Here is a 22,381-nt window from a genome sequence, read left to right on the forward strand (position 1 = left end):
TGACCTGAAAGTCATGAGTGATTCATATATGAAATGTTAAGAAAACCGCTTTTGTACTCATTTTTACAGACTATTTATTAAACTGTGATTTTGTAAGAAATAAAAAAACAAACGGTGAACGTGGTCGTGTGTTTTTAACGCGATGTGAAAATGAACAAGTCACGGAAGATTAATACAAACATGACTTTATTTTTTTTGCATCATTCACAATTTAGGAATAGTGAACAGCTTCAGGGCTTACATCCAGAACAATACGAAGACAAAGCAGCTGCATTGTGAATAAATTCATCACGCTCAAAAAGATAAATCTGCTTCGCGAAAGGGTTTAAGGTGATTTTCTAAATCGATAAAGTTGGCATCTTTTCTTCACTGTGCATTTTGGATTCTGTAAAAACGACGTCATGGGTGACACGGCTGTAAAGAGAGAACGAGATGCTGCGACGAGTCTCCGGTCAGGTTTGGGGATTGAGAGGCTCATTAAAACATGAGCCAGGAGGTCGTCCTCAACCATCAGGAGCACCAGCAGCAGGACGTTAACATCGCGAGTGTGACATGATAAACCAGAGCAGCCAACTTTACCGAGACTAGCGTTCGGCTCCGCTCTGCAAAAACAGACAAATGAGACGGAACACATTTTCACCCCAGAAGCTTCTGGGGAACTTTCATCTATTGACTTAAAACAGACAATAGACTGAAAACATACGCAGGGCGGAGCGCTGAAATCACATAGGTCACTTTAAGACGACCCTCTGCAAAGCAAAGCATTTATTCTCAGACCGACAGCTGCGAACCTGCACGAGGGGAGGGGGGGGGGGGGGTGTAGTTCAATTTAGGGGGAATTAAGAGCAGGCTGCAGCGTCTTCTAAAAAAAAAAATCACTTGTTAAATTTAATTTTTTTTTTAACCTTTCATAAATAATTATACATTTTTCATGATAAAAAAAGTGTTCATATGCAATCACATTATGTTTAGTGTTCTTCAGATTCAGTGCTGGACTTCCTTCCACCAGTGGAGTCTCAGGGTGGCAACCTAGCAGCATCACACAGGCACTAGAAAGAAGAGTGAAACGGCGCCCGGCGTCCATTACAGATCGAGTGCATTTACACACACGCACTCATCTCGGGCTCTTCAACATGCGGGCACCGTGACGGTCTCCACTGCTAGATTAGTTCATTCATCCGCTCACTAAAACAAAAACAAAACAGCGATTTGGCTTGTAGAATTAACGGTCTCAAATCCAACCGGCAGGTTAACCGGCAGATGAGGGAATCCCGTTTCCCGCCCTGGTCGGCAGCAGCAGCCTGTGGTCAGTTGAGCTTAATGGGCAGGTCCTCTCCGTATTTGCGGAGGAACTTGCTGTGGTTGTGGTTGACTGACCAGAGAGGAGGGAGGTGGCGAGGCCGCATGGCGATGAGGAAGTGCTGCCTCCAGCGGCACTCCAGGTCCATCAGGCCCCGCAGGCCCTGCTGGGCACTGGCTCGCACCACCTTCAGACCGTGAGGCACGTACGTCTCGTTGACAATCCTTCAGAGGAGAGAGGAGCAGTCAGAGGGAGGCTCGCTGCCGGACTCGGCTCTTTAGAGACCGCGCGCAACGATTAGAGCCAACGCACGAACTGGCCGATATCGTTACCCGGCATTAGCCTTCATCGATATATTAATCAAACAAAAAGTAACAAGAAATGTGGAATTAGTGTCTTAAATTTGATGGATTTACGTGAATTAATAATAAAAACAACCAATATATCCACCTATTTCTATTCACTCAAAATATGGATATTGGCATTTTCATAAATAAATAAAGTAATTCAGTATCAGAAAGGATCACCAACTGCAGCGAAGTTACTTAAACATAATGTTTGTATATTTGGAAGTTTATGAATTCAGTACTGCTCATTTGTTTTCTGATTAATATTGGATCTTGTTTTGAGCATCTCCCGTTCTGTTGTATCAAGTAACACTGCTTGAGGGTATTTAAAATTTTTGGTTCAGTCCCATCTTTGTTTTGGACTCTCACTCAAACTTGTGTTCCCAGTTCTATCTCTCGAGTGTTTAAGAGGTTCAGGTAGTTTTGTTCAGGAGAGAAAAAGTACTTTCAAACTCCGATGGGACCAAATAACCACGCTGATATAAGCGAAACACTAAATAATCGAATGGTTCTGTTTGGTCCAAGTGTAAATGTGTCATCCAGCAGCCCGAGTGGAAGCTCACCTCGTCTCCAGCCCGGCGGCCTGCTGCAGCGCCTCGTCCGTCAGCTCCAGCTCCTCGTTGTAGCCGAGGAAGCTCTTGATCACGGCCTGCAGCTCTTCTCGTCGCTGCTCCGGCAGCTCGTCCCTGGCGGTGACCAGAGCCCGAGCAGCCGAGCGCACCCGCCGTCGGCCCGAGTCCTCCAGCAGGCGAACCCCCTCCTCGCAGCCCTGAGGGGCGGCGAACTCGTCGGCCAAGCGCTGCTTCAGGACGCTGTCGTGCACGTTGGAGGCGGCGTGGCATGCGGTGCAGAGCAGCAGGATGTCGTGGGAGTTGTGGTCCTTCATCTCGGTGGGAAAATGCCGCCTGTACTCATGTGGCACTATGTTTTTCCTGTGGGACCACAGGGAAACATGAATGAATCATGTCCGTCACGTAATTAAGTTCATAATGAATTATTAATCTTTAAAAGCAGAACACTTAAAGTGTTTTTATGGTGCTGTTGGCCACTCAGTTAAAGGAAATGTAACTCGGCTAACGGGCCTTTTTAAAATGTACTGAAATAATTTATCAAAAAACACAAAGTGCTGGTTCAGGCTTCAGAAATGTGAGGATTCACAGCTTTTCTATCACTGGAAATCGTTGCATGTGGACAAACGACAACAGATCAATAAACAATGAAAGGAACTGTTAATTACAGTCCTTGTCGGATATAGAAATTTACCATTTTCCCTCAACAGAAAACAAAAGAAGTAAGTGTTTCAGACGAAGTGATGTTGGTGAAACTTGTCAAACCTGATGTAGGAGTCGGCTTTGCCGCAGACCACGCAGAGATTCTCCTTGGCAGTGAGGTAATAGTCCTGTTGGGAGTCGGGACGTCCCGACGGCTCAAACAGCAGCCTCACCGCAAAAGGCTCCTCGCTCTGGAGCACTGGGTCACAAACAGAGATTATGTCGATCATATCTTCACAGATACAAACGCAGAAAAGATCACAAGCTAAACAATGTGGAGAGCAAACGCTTCGGATGAATGAATGAACGGAGATATTTCTAAATGTTGTAGCTGACACCATGAAGACTTTCTGACATTGTGTTTTAATGTTTGACACGTTGCGCGTTATCCAGTGTACCTCCTATTCCTTTATCTAGGTACCATTTGGCTTTCTTCTTGTCACAGGTGCACAGAGGCTGACCATCAGGAGCATGGAGGAAGCAGTTATCGTAGAGAGGAGACTTCCTGTAAAACAGAGAGAGAGAGAGCGAGAGAGAGCGAGAGAGCGATTATTCAGATAAAAGAAAAGAAATTCAGAAGATTGCGTAACTGGCATCTAGCCTTTGACATTTCATTCCCAGAATCAGTTGGAACGGTTAAGAGACAACAATAACCAAAAGCAGATTAATTTCCAGCTGTTGTGGGGAACAGTTTTCTTAGTTTCGATAGCGCCGGCCTCACCTGGCAGAATAGCCCACACCCAGTGGTTTCTTCTTGTTGTTCTTTCGAGGGTCTGGGACTTGCTGATCTCCAGACTCCGGGCTCTCAAACGTGGGCGTTTTCCGCGTCCTGCGCCTCCTCTCTCCGTCCGACGCCCTGTCTTCTGCATCTCCTCGGCCCCTGAAGGGCACGTCCACCAGGCCCTGGCAGCGGGCGGCCAACTCAGAGTGAGAGCCCCCGCTGGAAGATTCGGGACCAGCTTCAGCGCAGAGGCCGAGGAGATGGAAGAAGAGAGCGATGGAAACTTGGGCATCTCTGGCAGCGTAAGTCATCTAGAAGGAACGGACGACACAAAAGAAATTAGAGGAAAGCAGTTTGATCTGCCAGATAATGTCACTATGCTTTAGGTTATTAAATATGTCATTATTTCAACCTGGGGAGTCTCATCGTATATTCCTCAACTTGTATGTTTATGTACACATACTCATTACTTTACATGACAGAATTGTACCGATTATTCAACCGGGACAGTTTCCTGCTGGTCTAACTTGAGGCACCACCACCTCGCTGCTCTTTCCTTTCTTAAAGCTGATTAATCCTCTAAAGCAGACGTGAACAATGAGCTGTATGAAGAATGTGGAGCTCTCTGTGTTATAATGAATCACCACCTGCTTCAGCGTCAGTTGATCTGCCTCCCAGTCACTGCAGCGCAGCTCCAGAGATTTATCCAGAGACACGTTCAACAGATCTTCTGCCAGAGACTTCAGACTGAGGCCGTTATTCACCGGAGTCTGCCTGAAGATGGAGACACAATTTGAGAGGATCATTTGCATTTCACATACATTACTTTTGGATATTACATTTCAATATCATTATTTTATCAGCAACAATTTACAGGATTAATAAAATCGCATTTTACATATCATAATGTGACTAACAAACAAGAGGAAGAAGTCTGCTCTCTATGAACACGTGAAACAGAGACAGCCGGTACCTTTGTCTTAAGGCGAGGTAGCGCAGGTCGACTGTGCACGACAGCGGCAGACCGTAGTCTCTCGTCAGACGCTTGCCGTCTTCATAACAGCCGACGCCGACCTTCAGGACGTGCGGGTCTCGCAGGACTTCCATCAAGCTGAGAGGGAACGGCTGCTGGGCGCTGCGAAACGCCAGCAGCCTCACGAGGACGCACAGACCCGAATACGTGGCCATCTGTAGCAGGGAGACCGCAGACGCTCGGCCTTTCACCGACATCTGCAACAGGAAACGGCAGCCGGGTGAGACAAAACCACGAGAGCGATGGAAATGTTACAAGAAAATTCCACCCGTCTGATATTCTCTCTCTCTCTCTCTACTGACTGTATCCACTCAGACGCCATTCTTCATTAGCTGTGTGTTGTGCGTTGTCTGTATGAAGCCCGTTACCAACAGGAATACGCTCAATATGTTAAACTATGTAGAATCATTCAGGGTGGATTTTTCCTCTTCTTATGTAAAAACATGCAAAAGGTATTTCTTACGCCTTTGATCTTTACCCATTCACAGTCGAGCCCCAGCACGGGGAACACCGACAGCTCCTTCTGCATCAGTGGCCAGAGCCGCTGCCATTCCTCCTCAGAGCTCACCGTCACCGGATTCACAGCCAGCAGCTGTTCAGAGGACGGGATCTGTGCTGGAGGCAGCAGCTGTGTGGTGGGACGCTCCGCAGCATTAAACTCCTTCTCCAGAAGACGTGGCGGTTGGTTGTTTTGATGCTCCACAGCTTTAAGGTCCTTTTCCACGGGATCGGCCACCTTCTGGACGGAAGGCAGCCTCTTCCTTTTTGATCGGTAGACTCGCCATATGAGCAGCCCGCCTAAGGTCACTCCCAGTACTGTTATGACAGCAGTTAAATGCCCTCGATGAGACATGTCGGCTTGAAGTGATCCTCAGCTGGCAGAAAAGTGAAAATCTAGAGCCCAAAAAAAAACAACACACGAGTGGCTGGATCTGCATGTGTAAAACCTTTAGTTTGTTGATGAAAAGGTGAGTGATGTTTTACCTTTCCTGTGTCAGTGGGATCCCATGTAAACCTGACTCTGTTTCTGGGATCTGGACAGGCACTGCATCTCTCTGCAAGAGAAAAAAAGGCAACACCACACGTCATAAATAAATAAATATCCAAAATCAAGTTTTATTGTCATCTATAGAATGCACACAGTGCACCATATCAAGTCCGAATTACGTGATACACAGACAATAAGTAAAGTACGTGATAAAACATGATGTAAAACGTATGCCGTGGCACCAGCTGGCAATGCTAAATAGGTCACAGAATGAAGTGCAACACCGGTCACAGGTCAAGTTGTCACGTTAGCTACGTTGTTAGTCGTTTCGCCATTGCAGTCTACTTTATTCTAATTTAAAAGGCTACGTATTGACAGTGATGCCCGTTTAATTGAAGACATAGCTGCTAAATATATAAGCTGTACGGTTCATACGAGTTCAACCAGTTAAACTCTTGCGTGAACTGTCATTCAGTTGAGATGGTAGCTTCAAAGCTAGCGGTAGCATCACATTCTGCTAGCTCTGACCGTTAGCTGCGTCATAAACTGAACCAGGTTTCACGTTGTCACCTCAATTGGAAATAAGCTTTTAAGAAAAGACTGATTAAAACATTAATTCATTAAATTATTATAGTTTTCTTTTCTTGTGAAAGTTAAACCGACGGTAGCCTGGTTAGCCACTATAGCTAGCCGGTTAACTTGCTAGCATGTTAACTCTTCTTCTGTCGTTGGGCAGAATTAGAGACGTTACTGCATAGCAGCAGAACAATACGTCGGTGTACTACGATATGAACCTTGAAGTCTTACCTCTACGTGTTTAACCAATACACCGCTAGTTTCACGAACATCTTATTCTTGCTTCCTTTTACTGAACTGCTCCATGTCTTCCGGGCTGTATTTATGAGGACGCTGCTGCACCGGGACGCGGCTCTCCAGCCAGCGCCACCTGCTGGACGGCCGGATAGCAACAGGAAAGACCAATCCAGAAGAATCTGCTCCACTGGGGAAGTTACAGCATTGTTTAATCTGGTTGTAGAGTATAAATGCATCCTAACTCAGGTTTTGTCTTTGTTTATTGTAGAAGTGCAAATAATTGTCAGTAATGTTAACAATCAGCTGTAAAATCTCCTGGAACCTGCTGTTCATTATTTTATTCTAAGCATAATGTGCATGCGTTTGCACTAGGGCTGCAACTAACCATTCTTTTCTATTATGAATAATTTGACTGATTATGTTTGTGTATTAAATGCAATAAATAATGAAAAAAAAATGGCCAAACAAGTTTCCCAGTCCAAGGTGACATATTGAACTTGTGTCTGGCAAACTGTTAAAAACCAAAATATATTTAATTTACAATCATAACAGCAAATTCTCACATGGGAGAAGCTGGAAGCAGTGTTTGTTTCAGCTTGTTCCCAAATAACTAGTGCCACTTTTATTATTATTATTATCAATGTTAATGGATTTCATGACAGTATTTACTCAAGAACACAAACTACTTTTTCCTTTACCACCATCAATTTATTCAATCTTTCAGCTTCAATATTTCTCCAAAGAAGTGGAATAAAGTAATGAAATAATTACAAAATGGAAAAATAGATCAGATAACAGATCATATTCACAGGTTTGATTTAAAAAAAAATAAAAATAAAAACATAAATCAGACAGTGAGAGATGAAACCGTTTTTTTTCTGCTGACAGTCAAAACCACGGCAGGCTAACGGAGGGCGGAGCAGGTCACCTGACTAACTCTGATCACGGTCACCTGTGAGGTCGAATCATCTACTTTAGTGTGTGCAAAATTTAAATTAAAAAATCTACTTCTTAAAAAAAATTATATACGAGGTGGAGAGACAGGAAATGACTGTTAAATAAAATAAAAAAAACACAAAAAAAGAATGACAATGAAGACAGAAGAAGTAAAATATTAAGTACTGATGTGTACTATAAACTAGTAAAAACTGAGCACAGGTAAGAGAGGCAACCAGTTGGGCACCGACACCATTGCTAGGTCCACATTGATTGTTGCTGCAATGATACCTTATTTACAGTGAGATGCTTCACATCCAATCACAGGATGCAACAGACTGCGATAAAGAGATCTTTCTTCAAAAATAACACAAAACACAAAAGTAAAGCAGCTGTCCCTTCACAAAATCTCTTTACATCACATTAAAAATTAGCACTGCTGTGAGTTGTGTGTACAGTATAGATTCTTTATAGATATATATATATATTTATGTATAATATATACGGCCATTTCTTGTATACACGAACATAAACTTGTCTCATTGTAGCTAGCCTGTGCCTTTGGCACAATTACTTACAACTCTTCTGTTAAGATTCCAAAGCTATTTAAAATATACTTAATGCATAAAAATAAAGATTTTGGCATTGTCTCACTTTATTCTTCTGACTGGGAAGTTATTAATGAGAACTTCTCATCTGGAAGCTGAGTTCTCTCAGTGCTGCAGTTCCTCTGCCAGGTGAGGGAGGTCTCGTCGTGTCCACTGGGAGCGCTGGGAGCTTGACCGAGTAAAAGTGGGCCGGCAGGGGGCGGACAGGGGGTTAGGTGTGGTACAGATTCTCCACCGGGTAACGATGAGCTTGTGCTGCACAGCACAAACAAAACTATACAGACAATGTTGATGAAATGCCTGGGGAGCTGCACCCTTGTGAACAGCAACCGCTTTTGTTTTTTGTCCTCCCCTCACTGCTGTGCAGAGTTCGGCTCCCTGTTGGTTCACCCATTGCTCTTCCCCGTCTCCCGGTTCTTTTCGGTCCTGCTGAGCTCGTCCACTGACACCGAGATGAAGAGAGGCAAGGGGGACATTCCCCTCTCTTCTTTAGTCAATCATCCGTCTGCTCCCCCGGCTAAAATGGCCTCCCTATTGTCCAGTACAGTCACTCAAACACAGTCTTCAGAGCTGGATCTCAAAGGTCTTGTGCAGCTCAGTGGAGAAGGGATTTGTCGGGGAGGGTGTGGTGCGCTGGCGCGAGCGGCCCTCCAAGGCTGCCCACTGGGCCTCAAAGGCATCCTCCGGCGGGTCTGGGGGCGGCTGGGTGAAAGGGGAGGAGGGAGCGAGTTGGGACGGAGCAGCCCAGTTGTCTGCCCCGTTAAAGGCCACACTGCCGTTGGACGGCTGGACGGGAGCGAGGGTCACCGCGTTGGATTGCGGGGGTTTGATGAACGGGCTGATGTGGCAGGCGGCCTGGGGATGGTGCTGGGGTGTTGTGGAGGCCGGGACGGGGAACGGCTGGGGCTGCGTGGCCGAGCCGAACACGTTAGCCACCATCTGTGAAGGAGTGATGCCGACCACGGGCACGCGGGGCTGAGGGAGCGGCAGCCCGTTGGGCATCGGGTAGGAGGCCGGAGCCTGAGTGTGGAAGGCGGGCTGGCGGGGGGGCAACATGGGCACGGTGGAGGGCAGAGAGGACATGAAGGGCACCGAGGTAACGGGCGCCACAGGCATCGCCACAGGGGCAGTGAACTGGGCGGGTGGCATGATTGGATTGGGCTGCGGGCCTCGGACAGACATGGTGACTTCTTCTAACCACCGGTCGGCTTCTGATGGGGTGCGTCTGTGGGAGGACGTGTACGGGGAGGACGTGGGCGGGACCACGATCACCGGAGCAGGCGATGACCAGTTACTTCCTGTTTGCAGAAAGTACACAGAAAGGCAAAACAAAGTGAGTGATTTGTTCTCGGCTTGTGGCGGAGAAGATTGATACCTCCTCTCATATTTATCTGTTAAATATGAGGCTACAGCCTGCAGCCGGTTAGCGTAGCTTAGCTCAACATTTAGAGGGAAACAGCCAGTCTGCCTCTGTTCACAGGTAACAAAGTCCGCCTACAAGCACATCTCAAGCTCTTTAATTAACACGTTATATCACATTTGTTTAAATCATACAAAAACTGACGCGTAAATTCACCATTTTGCAGAGGGTAATGTGCGGTAATATTTCTTGCTGATAGGCCGAATATGTTACATTCAGGCAGATCTGTAGCGTCATATTTATTTACACATATTTCGGATTTATTTATTTCCCAAGAGTCTTTTTTCATGTACAATGAAGTTACAGGAACTTGTCTTGGTGTCCAAAACAACTTATTGACACCCAGTTATTGTGTATCATTAAGAAATGATGCATGGATAAGAGGACCTTCAACTCAAAGGTGCATGTCCCCCATCACGTATTTGTGCCTATTTAGCCTCTCTGATGTGCTGCTTACCTGGCTGTGCTGAGGCCGGGGCTCCTGCTGGAGTTTTAGCCCAGGGGTTAGTGTCTCGAGCAGGCAGAGCGGGGGGCAGAACTGGGGGGTTAGCAGCAGTAGCAGCAACAGCAACAACAGAGAAGGCAGGAGACGTGCCGTTCACTACAGCAGATAAGAGACAGAAGCTAGTACGAGCACGCTTGTGTGTCGGCTGGCGTGGACCGATCTTTTGTTAGACGAGCACAACATTACCGTGCAGTTAATCAACAGGTGTTAATCACACGCATAAAATAAACGTTATGAGAAAAATGGGAGCGAGTGCACGTTCTTTAACTGCAAATTTAAAGTGCAAGCAACACTATCTTCACTGGAAGTCTCTATTTCCTACAGCGCTTAATGCCAAATTGTGGGCAATGACAGGCTGTTGGTCAGATAAGTTGGCCACGGATGATGGTTCTGGCGGTTATCTGCAGCAAACAACCAGTGAATTAGTGTGCAATGCCTCATTCCCCCTGATTGTGGTTTTGACTGGCAAGTGCAAAACTGATTACAACTTCACTACAGTCATTCTAAGCTAATGTCTCTAAACGTTTAGTTGAATAGCTACAAGAAGCTAAAACCTGCATGTTTGTTTTTTTATTAATGCTACATCATCAGACATGATAGTTGATAATAGAGCATGCGATTTGTCTCTTTAAAATCTAGTTGAATCCAATCAGAGAACCCAGTAATCGACTGAGTTCATCACAAAGCAGATGTTACCTGGTGCTACAGGAGACTGAGGGGATGACGCTGGTTTGGGCATTGGTGCTGAGGAGAAGGGGTCCTCTGGGGGTCCGCTGAACGCCGAGGTGATCTGAGTGCACAGCGAGCTGATGCTGTCATTTTCTCCCTCTACCTCAGCGACTGGAGGGGAACCAGCAGAGACAAGGTATTAGAAGCAAACATAAAACACGTAGAGGAGAGGGCAGATTTCATCTCGAGGAATCTAGACAGGTTGTGTAGAACAACAAGGGAGCCGAGGACACGGAGAGCTGATCAGGGTCCCAAACTCACCGGTGTTCTTCATGGGGAAGTCAGACTTGCGCTGCATGGTGGAGGGCAGCTCGTTCATGCGCAGCGACATCTGTCGTTTGAAGGGAGACGTCTTCTGACTGAGGACCGGGAAGCCTCTGAAGGAGCCCTGCCTGGCGAGAGCCTCGGCCGGTGCGTGTCGGCGCGGTATCACCTGGGGTCCCAGGGTGGACATGGAGAGAGGCGGCGAGGACGACGGCGAGGGGGAGCCTCCCGTTGGGTGCGCTGAGGAGTTCGTCACACTGGTGGCTGAGTTGCCAGCAACCTTCACGTCTGTCTCTACTGTTGGAGAAGGGCAACGTTCAAAAAAATGAAGCCACCATGAATAAATGAAGCAATAACTGCAGCTGGAAGTTTTTAATGTTTCTTAAACTTGCCGAGTCATTTCCCGGTTCAGGGAATAACAGTGTCTAGACGGCACTAGATATACAGACCGTTTTTAGCATCCTGTAGCTGCCTCATGACTTCCTCCCGCTCTGCCGCCTCCGTTGCTGTCGTAACACGAAATGAGCCCTCCCGGGTGAACGTGGTTCTGTTGGCGTCGAAGGTTGCCGTGACCCCGCACTCCTTCTCCCGTTTCTGTTTTCGCTCCAGACAGGCGGCGAAGGCACAACCCACAGCATGGCTGAGACGCTCTCCCTGAGAGAGAAACCATGCAAAGAATAAAGTATGAAACTAATATAATGGTCTTGTTTACTCGAAGCTCCCAGTGAAATAATATTGTGGTATTAAATGATTTCTCACCGAGTCTTTAATGGCCATGAAACAGTGGCAGATCCAGCGCCGCGTGGTGCCGTCTCTACAGATGTAAGAGAACGCCCTCTCAAAGTTACGGTCCGGAGCGCAGAACGACACCTTCTCTATTGTCTGGTCCAGGATCAGGTCCTGCAAAAAACACACATTTTCACCTCATTACTCTGAGCTTAAACACTATGGTCGGAGTTAAGTGACACTCAATCGAGACAGTTCAACATGTGGGCTGAGTGATTTCATAGTGAACAGCTCTTCAATGTGAAGGCCTGGCTTCAAGAGCGCTCGAATAAAACTACCACCGGCTCCAGAAGCTGTAGTCTGCACCCGTCGCTGCTCTCTGAGCAAACCATGAACCTGACAAATAACGTCTCACTCACGGGAATAATAATAAAGCTTAAAGACAAAAGAGGAATTATAATTGTAATTTCTTTCTTTGTCTTTTTTTAATGTTTCTATTTAATAACCTACAGCTGCCGTGAAACCTTAGCATCAGCCTCTCAGAAACCGTAGAACAGGGTTGGTGCAGTACCAGAGCTTTGCAGCAGGTGTCCCTGTAACCTTTACTGTTCACTCTACTTAAATCTACTCCTGCAGGTGCAACCAGTGCATATCTACAAAGAGGGCCTCTTGGAGGTCACTCGAGCAGCAGTAGAACAGCTTCACCACCGTTATCAGCTGCTGGAGCTCAGCAGCTTCCACCTTCAAAGCTACGCGTACTTCCTGTGACAGCGCTGTCTTTTTGATGGAGGCCTTAAGAAGGGCCTTCTTACCTTTGTTTTGTCATCGACAACACGAAGACCGTCTGCTGACACCCACAACACGGCGCGCACTGGCTTCTTTCCAGCCTGCAAACAGAACACAACAGGGACAGGTACGAGTAAGAAACGAGGAAACCGTTGAGTCTCTCCGTGCCCCAGTGAATTTCCTCTGTACCGTTCATTCCGTGGTACCAAGTCATAAAACGCCAGTCAACACACACACACAAACCACACCTGTAAACAAAGAGAAAGCACCAGGAGAGAAGAGAGAGAAGACACAAATCAGAAGTGTTTTTTCTGAGTGCCCAAATTTGAATGAAAGGAACAAGAAGGTTGGTTTGAGAATTGGTGCTCAGATGCAGTCGACAAGTGTTTGGTTAGAATAAAAACAATGACAATATTTGTGTGTGCACAGAAAGTAAACGTCCAGTCACACAAAATGTTCATTGTTCCATCCTCGGTTGATGGAAGAAAGCTGAAGGGAGAGAAGGCCTGTTAATACAAAACACACACACAAAAGTGCCCCGCCTCAGCCTAAACCACCCCACCTGCTCAAAGACACATGCATCATTGTGTTTGTCTCTCCAGACAGACACAGACACAGACCCCCCCCCCCCCCCCGTGTATGAGTGTTTCTTCCAGACTTCAGATGTGATCAAAAGGTGTTACGTGAAAATGATAATGCTCATAATAAGGAGACACACACAACAACTTACTTTTGCAAAGAATCCTTTGAAGAATTTCCTGTCCTGGAATTGGATGTGGTAAAAAAAAAAAAAAGGGGGGGGAGGGTGAGAAGGATGGAGGAGATGGGGGAGGGGGGGAGGAACAAGGCATGAAAATGTTACCTTAGGAAGTCTAAAAATTGTCTGGAGGCCACAGGAGGGGATTCTTTATTTTGGGGTTGTTTGTTTTTGGTGGCGGTGAAGCCGGGTTATGAGTGAGTGAGTGAGTGAGTGGGTGAAGCAATGGATCAGGTAGCTCCACACTGAGGGCTGTTTTGATGGGTGATGCTGTGGTTGTTCTTGTCTTGATGATTGTAACCGTTAGTACCGCCACACTGGACGCCTGTAAACCTCCCGGCAGCAGGAGGAGACACCCCTCTGTTCTATATATATCATTTAAAGAAGCAACAACAACCCTACAAGACCACACAGAGGTCTGGTGTGTGTCTGTGCGAGTGTGTGTGGTGGAGAAAATCCCAAATCACATTTCATTCTTTCCCCTCTGATTCCTAGACCGAGAGGTGGTCCTTCCATGGTTGTTCAACAGACAAACAGATTCCCTGAGACGGCAGTTTGAGCTCCGAGTCGTGCCTGTGACTAGACTCGGGGGTCAAGTTTAGGCCGCCGTAACCACATAAAGAATAAAGAAACCACTACCACCAGACCCGGCCAAGTCCTAATCCCCCCCACACACACACACATACACTCCCTGAGAGCTCCTCTCCTCCCCATAAACTGTGAAAAGGAGTGCCACTCTGCTCCTGGTGGAGACGGCCCTCCGAGCACCATGTTAATGCTTGATTTAACGCGTTAACCAGCGCTGGAGATTCATTGGGAATGAGCTAAGTGCTTGCTAGTGTGTGTGTGTGTGTGTGTGTGTGTGTGTGTGTGTGTGAGAGAACCACAGAGACATGCAGATGGTGGTAGAGCCTGCACAGCTAGCGTTAGTGCGCTACGGTTAGTGGAGAAGAGTCTCTACAGGGTTTCGATAGCTAGAATGGGAGGGCGTGTGGGGGAGGGTTAGGGTATCGGAGGCATTTCTCTGCAACACCACAATAAAAACCTGCTTAAAAAGACAAAAAAAAGAATTTGTACAACACGAACAAAAAGGTAACACAATGTCAGATAATCAACGTGTGAACTGGGATGAAACTACCGAAGGGTAAAAAGCTTTCTGGGCAGAAAGGATAGCTGAGTTTTGAAAGGTGAAGCCAACGAGGCCAAAATGAAACAACTGAAGCAGGAAACTTTGAAGCCAACCAGACTTACTTCTGATGATATAAATGTTGAACATACTTTACCTCTTTTTAATAGATAACCTTGCAGAGAAAAGACTGTGTAATGGTGGCACGAGTCATTTCTGAACCACAGACACAAGACTAACCACCAGCAGGATGTGCAACACGTCTGGTGAAATGTTTGTCACCGGAATACTTTGTGCAACAACTCTTTCAACACTTTCTACAAACGTATGACAGTTACACCTACTACAGGAGAGAGTACGTTATCACTGATAAATAGACATGTTGGTTTACCACCACGCTGCACAGGAAGGAGGAAGTTCCTTATGAAACACACTTTGACATGATTGGTGAGTATTCTTTATTTTTGTGTTTAGTGAGGGAATATCTCTCGTAGTCGGGGTGGAAAGGCATCTTAGGCAGCTTTTCATAATATGTCTAACAAAACATCTTAATTAAAAGCCCCGGTTAATATGCACACTGTCTGATGAACTCAGATATGTTGTCAATACAGCGCTGCAGGAATGAGTCCTAAAACCCACAAATGAGTCAGCATTTTTGCATTTCCAGTTCTCTGATGCCTGAAATAAGGTCTGTGGTTAACACGACAAGCTCCAGATTGTTGTTTTTGTCGAGGTAATCAGTACGATGCTAACTTCCTGGGTTGGCATCAATAGAGCCATAAAGTCAAAGTCATCCTGCAGCTCTCCATGCATGACCCTGAGGCTACTGGGAGAAGCTCACATGGTGGAGGTTCTCCACCCAGTCTACACAGACGAGATACTCCAGGTCACTATGAGCTCCAAAACCTTTCCCACTGCTACAACACAGAAAGCACCTCTAAACCTCGGCTATCGGCCAACAGCACCAGGAAGTGATGTCATGATTACAAACCCAACAAAAGGGCAGTTTGGAGGTTGATGGTGCTGCAGTGCAGCCTCCTCCTCCTCCCGCCTCCATCCTCCCCTCTGAGTCATGGGTCGCAGAGCTGTGAGAAAACTCTCATTACTCTCCCAAAGGCTGCTGGGAAAACAATGGAGTCGGCTCAGAGCTGTCACACACACACACACACACACACCAGGCGCCCTCCAGGCACACAGGGAGCATACGGGGAACATTATTTCACGTTCTTCCTCCATATTCATCAGAGAGCATCTTCATCTGTCTTGTTTCAAAACAACAAAAAGATGCTGATGCTGCCAGAATGTGCTGCTGATTTTAAGGAAACGGCCCTCATCAGTCCTTAAGTGGCTACAGGTGTGGGCCTGGTTCCTAACCAATTTAATCATTTGCTTCTGGAAATAGAGTTTACTGCCGAGAAATATTAACTCACAGCCTCTCAGCCAGTAGGTATTGTATTTGTTGGTTGGCAACAGTTTGCATTTTAAAGAGTCAGCGAGGATGAACTGGGATCTATCGGGGCTAATTGTATATCTGCTTAAAGGCCGGCCCTGTTCTAGTCTGGACAATCTAGCTTTGACAGGGATAACTGGCACCGGGGGCCGTCCCACTGTGTCCTGAGTCTATAGATGTGGTACAATAAAGAGATGTCCATAAAACTGTTTACAGAGACCTCAAATAGCTGTCGGGCTGTCCCCGAAAACCTCCATGATTCGAATTATGAGCAGAGAACCCCCCCGAGTCAGACATCATCTTGTCAGTTGAATCATCTTTGTGAGCTGCGTCATTGTAGACAGAGCAAACAGAATAACAGCATGGTGGACGGACGGCACACGTTACAAGCCTACTCTCGTCTGAGAATCACGACAAAACTAGTCGGAAATGAAGGTTGGCTCGGCTCGACTCCGTTTGCAGGTCCACTGCTCTGAGCGCTGGTGCTGAATGTTAATACTCTTGTATTATGAATTTTTAAATTGTGGAGATTTAGTGTTTCCACAGCTTCACCAGGGAAATGCTTTTGTGCCTGTGTGACGGCATCTCAATGTCAAGTCTACTCAACAAGCCAGCAGACCAGGGGAAGGACACAACAATACTGATTTGGGGGGGGGGGGCACACCTGGAAGAGAGGAAAATGAATCTGCACTGTGCAAAAGCTCCTTTCATTCGAATGAATGGGCACCATCTTGGAACACAGTATGCAACCCACTGTGGTTGTTTTCAGGCTTATCCTGTAAGGTGAGCCTCTGGGGCACACAGGTGAACCGCCACGTCCGGACCAGGGCTCGACTTGAGGCCACTGAGCAGGAATGTAACGACGCCGGTTACTAGAGGTCGACCGACGGTGGATTTTAAAGGCCGATGTAATGACGGTACATTGGAGCAGGAAAAGCCAACCGGCGATTAATTGTCTGATATCCCCGGCACCTCCCTGCCTGCCTGTCTGTCTGTCTTTATCGTGGACACAGAGCAAATAGTGTTGCGTGACATAGTTTAGAGGTAATCACAGGAAGCCCACCCTAAAGCATACTCTGCTTTATGGTCTGTTTGACTCTAAATGGAGCATCATTTACTAAATGAACATCATGCTGTATTGAAGAAAACGTGAAACTCATGTTTACAATGTTTACTGAGGTAATGAATCAAGAGAGAAGCAGAGTCATTTTCTCATAGACTTCTATAGAACCAGAGGAGTCGCCCCCTGCTGGTCAGTAGAGAGAATGCAAGTTCAAGACACTTCCGCGTTGGCTTCACTCATCAGAACCGGAAGGTTGCCGTCTGGTAAAATGTAAAGTCTCGACTGCCAGCAGCACTGACTCGCATTTCAAGTGTGGCAAAAAGTTAATTCTTCCAGCCTACTTATGAACGGGGTTCAATAAAGCCACGTCCTTGCTGGCTAACACAGAAGGCCTATGGGTGGAGCGGCGGAGGAGACAGAGGAGGAAACATCATGAGGCCGAGGAGGTCAGATAGTCGCGGCCCGCAGGAGGACAGAAGGCAGAAGCATCATCTCTCCTTCTGAGTTGGCTCCATTTTGTCCGCCCTGTTAAAATGACTGTAACTCAATAAGACCTCCCAGCCTGAGGCTCCGTGTACACCATGTGACCTCACCACGCACCAGTGTGTGTGTGTGTTCATTAGGCTTGGATGAGTGTGCTCAAGTTACTGTGGTTTCTTTAGGAGCATGTATGCTTACGTGTGTATACAGTGCTTCTGTCTACTGTGCTGCCGGGTTCACTTCTTCCTGTGTGTGTGTGTCTGTACAAGTGTGTGTGTGTGTGTATAGATGTAAGCACTGTAGGAAAACAGTGCTGCATTTGTGTGTTCTCTCATTTGCATTATACACCTTCCGTTTTATGATAGTGTTCTGCCTTAACTGGTTTGACAATGGAAGTGTTTTACTGTCAATTACATTGTACTCATAAAACACTTCATTATTCTCAAGCATGGTCTGCCGTGTAATCAAACTAACAAATAGCTCTCAATAGTTCAAGTGGTCTTCAACGGCTCGTTGAGTCGAACATGCAAACGGTCTTAAAGGCCCTTCACGCAAGTTTATGAAGCAAGAAGAATCGGTATCGATAACAGCAGGGGGGACTTCTCGATGAGTCATGGTCATTTAAACTGAAACTGAAAGCTAATCGCAGACGATTCAAGCAGGAGTATTCAAATTTAGACCGTAGACTCAGACATGACGCGCTGAATGGACTCATGACTCAGGTTTGGCCCAGATGACAGAGAAACAGCTTCATGTACTCACAGGAGTTTAAGACTTGGGTGGAGTCTTGGCAACTCGCAACGTGGAAAGCAAATCCTTTTACCCCTTCCCCCTCCCCTCCCTCGCTCCCCAAACTGGAATTTTCTCTTTTTGCGCAACTCAACCGGAATCTCCTGCAGCAGGAAGTACACGGCGGCCTATCTCCTCTGGCAGAGACATTGTGCGAGGAGCGCGAGAGAGAGGAAGAGACGTTCAGAGGGTCACGATGGGTGGAGACCCTCACCGACAAACGGCAACAATCGGCCACACGCAGGCCTCGATGTACAGAGTAAACTAGGTCGGAATAAACAGCGAAACAATGAAAAGAACCAAACTGCTTCGTGACGGATGAAGGAGGGCTGCTGAGAAGTAAAGGAAACGTTAGAAGGAGTCAGTAGGATGTTGGGTGGAAGAAGCACCGTGAAGGAAACTACAGGAAGAAAAGATAAAAAGGGGAGTAGGATGTCTGGTGTTTAGCCGCCTCGTTCCTGGAAGTACGGAGGGGTTTTCTAGTGAAACTTACCGTCTTAAGCCGCTTCACTGCATCCTCGCAGATGTGCATGCCTCGGGACTCCTCCACCTCCACATGTCCCAGGTACTGCAGGGCACAGAGACAGAGAGAGAGAGTGAGTAATGCTGGGACAGACCTTCTGAAGTAAGGCTACATTAATAAACTCTGCAGTGAGATTGGGTATTTAAATGAGTCAAACCGTCTAATATGCCCTGGTAGGCTAGTGATTTATACACCTCATTAATTACCATGTTGAGGCCAATCGCAGTTCAACTGCTCCCTAGTTGATCTCTAATTTTGTCCTCGGAGAAAAATGCTAAACACTTCCCTGAGAAATGTAAACGGACGAGTAAATCTAACAGCAAGTGTGTAATTATATGAAGAAGAGCTTACACAAGAGATGACACATGAAGAAACAAAAAGAAGCTGCGGCTTCCTCGTATGACGAACATTACAACACAACTAAGATCAGGCCACTAGATCACTTTCTGCTGATTGTGTACCGGTAATCCTTTTTAGGTCTCAACAATATAGTACCCAAAGGCCTCCCGCTGTGCATCCAGGTGGGGAACAGTGGAGTAACGGACCGTAGTTGATCTGTGAGAACTGTTTTTTCGGCCGGTATTCAGTAAAAACATGAAGCAGATCTGCATTAACGCTTTCTGGCCCCTGATCCCTGATGATGCTACGTTGTTGTGAGCGACAGATCCGTGTTGAATCAGCAGGAGGAGAGCTAGTAACACCAGCACCGGAGCTAACATCCAACACACAGAGGTTCCATTGAGGTACATTATGTATGTTACATGTTTTCACAGAAATATATAGATATTAAAGAGGGACTTATGACCTGTTTAACTTCCAGCTCTAAACAGCTAACAATACATCATTATAAATAAAAGTAGTGTGAATAGTGTGTTTTTGTGCAAATAGCCACTATAGAGGATTATAACAAAGTGAAAGGAGAACATTTAGAACATTTGTACAGTTCACACTGACTTTGTGATGGTAAAATAATTTTTGGGGATAGGTGTGAAACAAATAAATAGTCTGGAGCCTCGTAAACTAGTTGCTATAACAAAACAAGAACAAAAACTATCTGTATCGGCTGATATGGTGAAGTGACGATGGGCAATCAGATTCGTGCACCTTTCCCTGCACTTTGTGCCAGAATGAATGGCACTGCCTCCACCGACATCAGAGGAAATCAGTACACCTTTGAATATATACAGTGTATAAGATTAACCTTCAAGGATAAAAAAGCAGAGGCCCTATTTCAACACATGTGCCGCATAAATAATAACAGACATCTAGAATCTAATTAATAATGAGATGAGACGCATCAGGATCTGTCAGACTCCGCTCAGGGGGGAAAACCCTGAGCTCCAACCGTAAGAGCCCACATGAGGACATCAGGACTTTTAACTGAATGAACGGAAAAGGCTGCCGCCGCCGCCTCCTCCTCCTCCCTCCTAGACTTGAAGCAGCATCACACCCTGCTGTGTGTCAATCCAGAGTCACAACCCTGACCGCCAGCTATTGTGCGTTTGGGGCGGAGGAAGTCCTTACCCTTTCCTTATAGATACACACACACACACCAAGTGACACTGACCCACGCCTTTCACCCCCCCCCCCCCTCTGCTATTTTAAGAGTGACGCCACAGCTGTGAGTCACACTGTCGGCGTGTTAGAATACACACACACACACACACACACACACATGGACAATACTGATGCACGGAGGCAGCTGGGGGATGTGAGGACATTGAGAGCAGCAGCGTCGCTAATAAGGGATCAGGAGACGAGGAGCTGAGGTGAGACGAGCCGCAGAGGAGGCTCCAAGTGTCACAACAGATGCTTTGTGTAGCATCTTACAATCTGGAGGCGGAAACATTCACATGTACACAGATGCACTCAATCAAAGCAACTTTTAAAGAAATAAAATAATGAATATCTCCTGAGCTGTTTGTTGTACATGTGACGGGTAATTTGGTTCTGAAATACAGGTCGGTTTGTGGGCCCACTCTAGGATTAGTTCTAATCCCACAGTGGGCTAGGATTAGATTCAGTTCATACATCATGACGTTTGTGTTCTTGTGCCGTCACAGCTTCTGCACCGTTTGTGTTAGATGAGGAAAGACATGAGGTATTGTAACATGTGCAACCCTGGGATGCTCCTAAATTCACAATTTGTAAACATTTGGAGCGGCCGGTGATAAGGAGGACAAGGGTCACGACAACGGCCCGACTGACAAAAAGAACAGCCCTCTGTATTGTTTAAATGCAAAACAGCAGTTAGCTTCATACGGCTTGAAACCGCTTAGCTGGCTCCTTCTAAAGGTAACACACATGTCAGCCCCTCTAGCTCAGAAGCTCTGAAAGGTGGCATTTCACATGCGTCAATATCAATTAACTGGAGTTGGCTTTGTTGGTGTAAATCCTCTGCATGTTATCCACAAGGGTTACAGGAATTCATTCAGGACATTGGCCATAAATCAGTTTAAGTGAAAGAAAATTGTGTCAGATTCAATACAAAACTCCTTTCCAACGTGTGAATAGCTGCAGACGTTCATTTCCATATGAGTAAGTCTACATAGATCTAAACGTACCAAGGACATATAAACTCATTTCCTTCTCTGCTGTAGTTGGTAAGCAACACACATAAGCAATTTAATCTGATCTCCAGGCTTCAGCAGTCTCATAAGACTGACATTACCATACAAACAAAGCAAATCAACATTTTTACGCCTTTGACAATCACCTTGACTCATGAATAATTGTCTGTCACTGCAATTTCAGCTGGAATGCAACCGACGCAAGCAAAAACATACACGTAAGGGGGGGGAGGGGGCAAAAACACAGATGTGGATCAGTGGAGAATTGCGTCAAAGCGGTAGTGGAGGAAGCCCCCACACCCCAACATTAAAGGCTCATTTCGCCCCATCGCTCCACATCCCCCCCACACCACTTTGAAACAACCGTTCTTCTTCTCCTCCTTCACTGCATCTCCTCCCCTCTATCGGCCGCTCTTTAGTGCGGCAGTCTGTGATGATTTCACTGCAACTGTTCCAACCCACACTCGACTGGGCTCCTCTGAGGCACCTAAGAGCAGGAGGGGGGGAGGAGGGACACAGAGGAGTAGCATGGTAGGTTGCACCCGCACGAAGAAAGCCAGCGCAGAGGTAAGAGAAGAAAAAGCTGGTGGAGGAGCGTGACAGGCTGCAGAAGCATGTGAAGGGAGGACAATGAGAGATAAAGCTCGTGTTCTTTTTGACCACAGTGGCTGATCTGCAACTCACCGACTGCCTACGAGAAGATTTTTAGACTAGACCCTGCAGCTATGATCAGTTATCTGAGTAAGTCACACAGCAGCGGCTTGTCTTTGGTCTTCTTTAAGAAAATGAAAGGAATGTGCAGTACTTTAATCAAACCTCTTTACTTTGACCATTTTGTCTCTTTAAGGACAAACACCAAAGACAATGTGCCTGCTTGAAGAAAGAAGTGTGAGAAAACAAATCTAGCTCTGAGAACAGTGAAGGGAGACAATTTATGGGAAGCAGGTGGGGGAGGGAAGGTGTGTGTGTGTGTGTGTGTGTGTACATTTGGAATACAGCTTACAGGAGATCTTGAATCTAGGGCGTTTCACACCGGTTGAGATGAGACTTGAAGCCATGAACCGTCGCACTTCGACACCCGTTCCACATCACCTTACCTCCCTCTTACTCTCACGGTCACTTCCACCTCCCTCCGCTTTTAATATTTTTAATTCTCGCTTCTTGCTCAAAGAAAAC

At 46.4% G+C, this 22,381-nt stretch overlaps 2 protein-coding genes across 3 annotated transcripts in view; both read right to left on the minus strand.

Annotated features, from left to right (window-relative positions):
* Nucleotides 1–629: 629 nt before the first annotated feature.
* On the minus strand, nt 630–6,552 carry exd2 (exonuclease 3'-5' domain containing 2). 2 transcript variants are annotated; one of them, XM_079286421.1, is made up of 10 exons: nt 6,468–6,552; nt 5,657–5,727; nt 5,151–5,566; nt 4,613–4,869; nt 4,287–4,413; nt 3,640–3,950; nt 3,317–3,423; nt 2,982–3,117; nt 2,211–2,579; nt 630–1,524 (listed from the first exon to the last, which is right to left on the minus strand). In XM_079286421.1, the coding sequence occupies exons 3-10, from the start codon at nt 5,523–5,525 to the stop codon at nt 1,308–1,310; spliced, it is 1,899 nt and encodes a 632-aa protein (XP_079142547.1). In that variant the 5' UTR covers nt 5,526–5,566; nt 5,657–5,727; nt 6,468–6,552; the 3' UTR covers nt 630–1,307. The 2 variants fall into 2 exon arrangements, with proteins under 2 accessions (XP_079142547.1, XP_079142546.1); XM_079286420.1 differs by having other exon boundaries at nt 5,136–5,566.
* Nucleotides 6,553–7,176: 624 nt separating this feature from the next.
* numb (NUMB endocytic adaptor protein) overlaps nt 7,177–22,381 on the minus strand; it is a 34,335-nt gene continuing 19,130 nt past the window's right edge. The window contains exons 3-9 of the mRNA XM_079286933.1: nt 18,606–18,680; nt 12,474–12,548; nt 11,695–11,835; nt 11,385–11,589; nt 10,933–11,232; nt 10,639–10,782; nt 7,177–9,315 (exon numbers count right to left, since the gene is read on the minus strand). Coding sequence (XP_079143059.1) covers nt 8,582–9,315; nt 10,639–10,782; nt 10,933–11,232; nt 11,385–11,589; nt 11,695–11,835; nt 12,474–12,548; nt 18,606–18,680 — 1,674 coding nt within the window. The 3' untranslated portion in view covers nt 7,177–8,581. The remainder of the gene's footprint in view (nt 9,316–10,638; nt 10,783–10,932; nt 11,233–11,384; nt 11,590–11,694; nt 11,836–12,473; nt 12,549–18,605; nt 18,681–22,381) is intronic.

Source organism: Melanostigma gelatinosum (assembly GCF_949748355.1).
Source record: "Melanostigma gelatinosum genome assembly, chromosome: 16".
Lineage (NCBI taxonomy): Eukaryota > Metazoa > Chordata > Actinopteri > Perciformes > Zoarcidae > Melanostigma > Melanostigma gelatinosum.

What these genes read in the sequence shown, in the direction of transcription:
- exd2 (XM_079286420.1), bottom strand. Translation starts at nt 5,525, where the DNA reads ATGTCTCATCGAGGGCATTTAACTGCTGTCATAACAGTACTGGGAGTG. An exon ending in GGTGTGGGCTATTCTGCCAG is followed by an intron (nt 3,424 to 3,639) that starts GTGAGGCCGGCG and finishes TCTGTTTTACAG; the next exon opens with GAAGTCTCCTCTCTACGATA. An exon ending in AAAGCCGACTCCTACATCAG is followed by an intron (nt 2,580 to 2,981) that starts GTTTGACAAGTT and finishes GTGGTCCCACAG; the next exon opens with GAAAAACATAGTGCCACATG.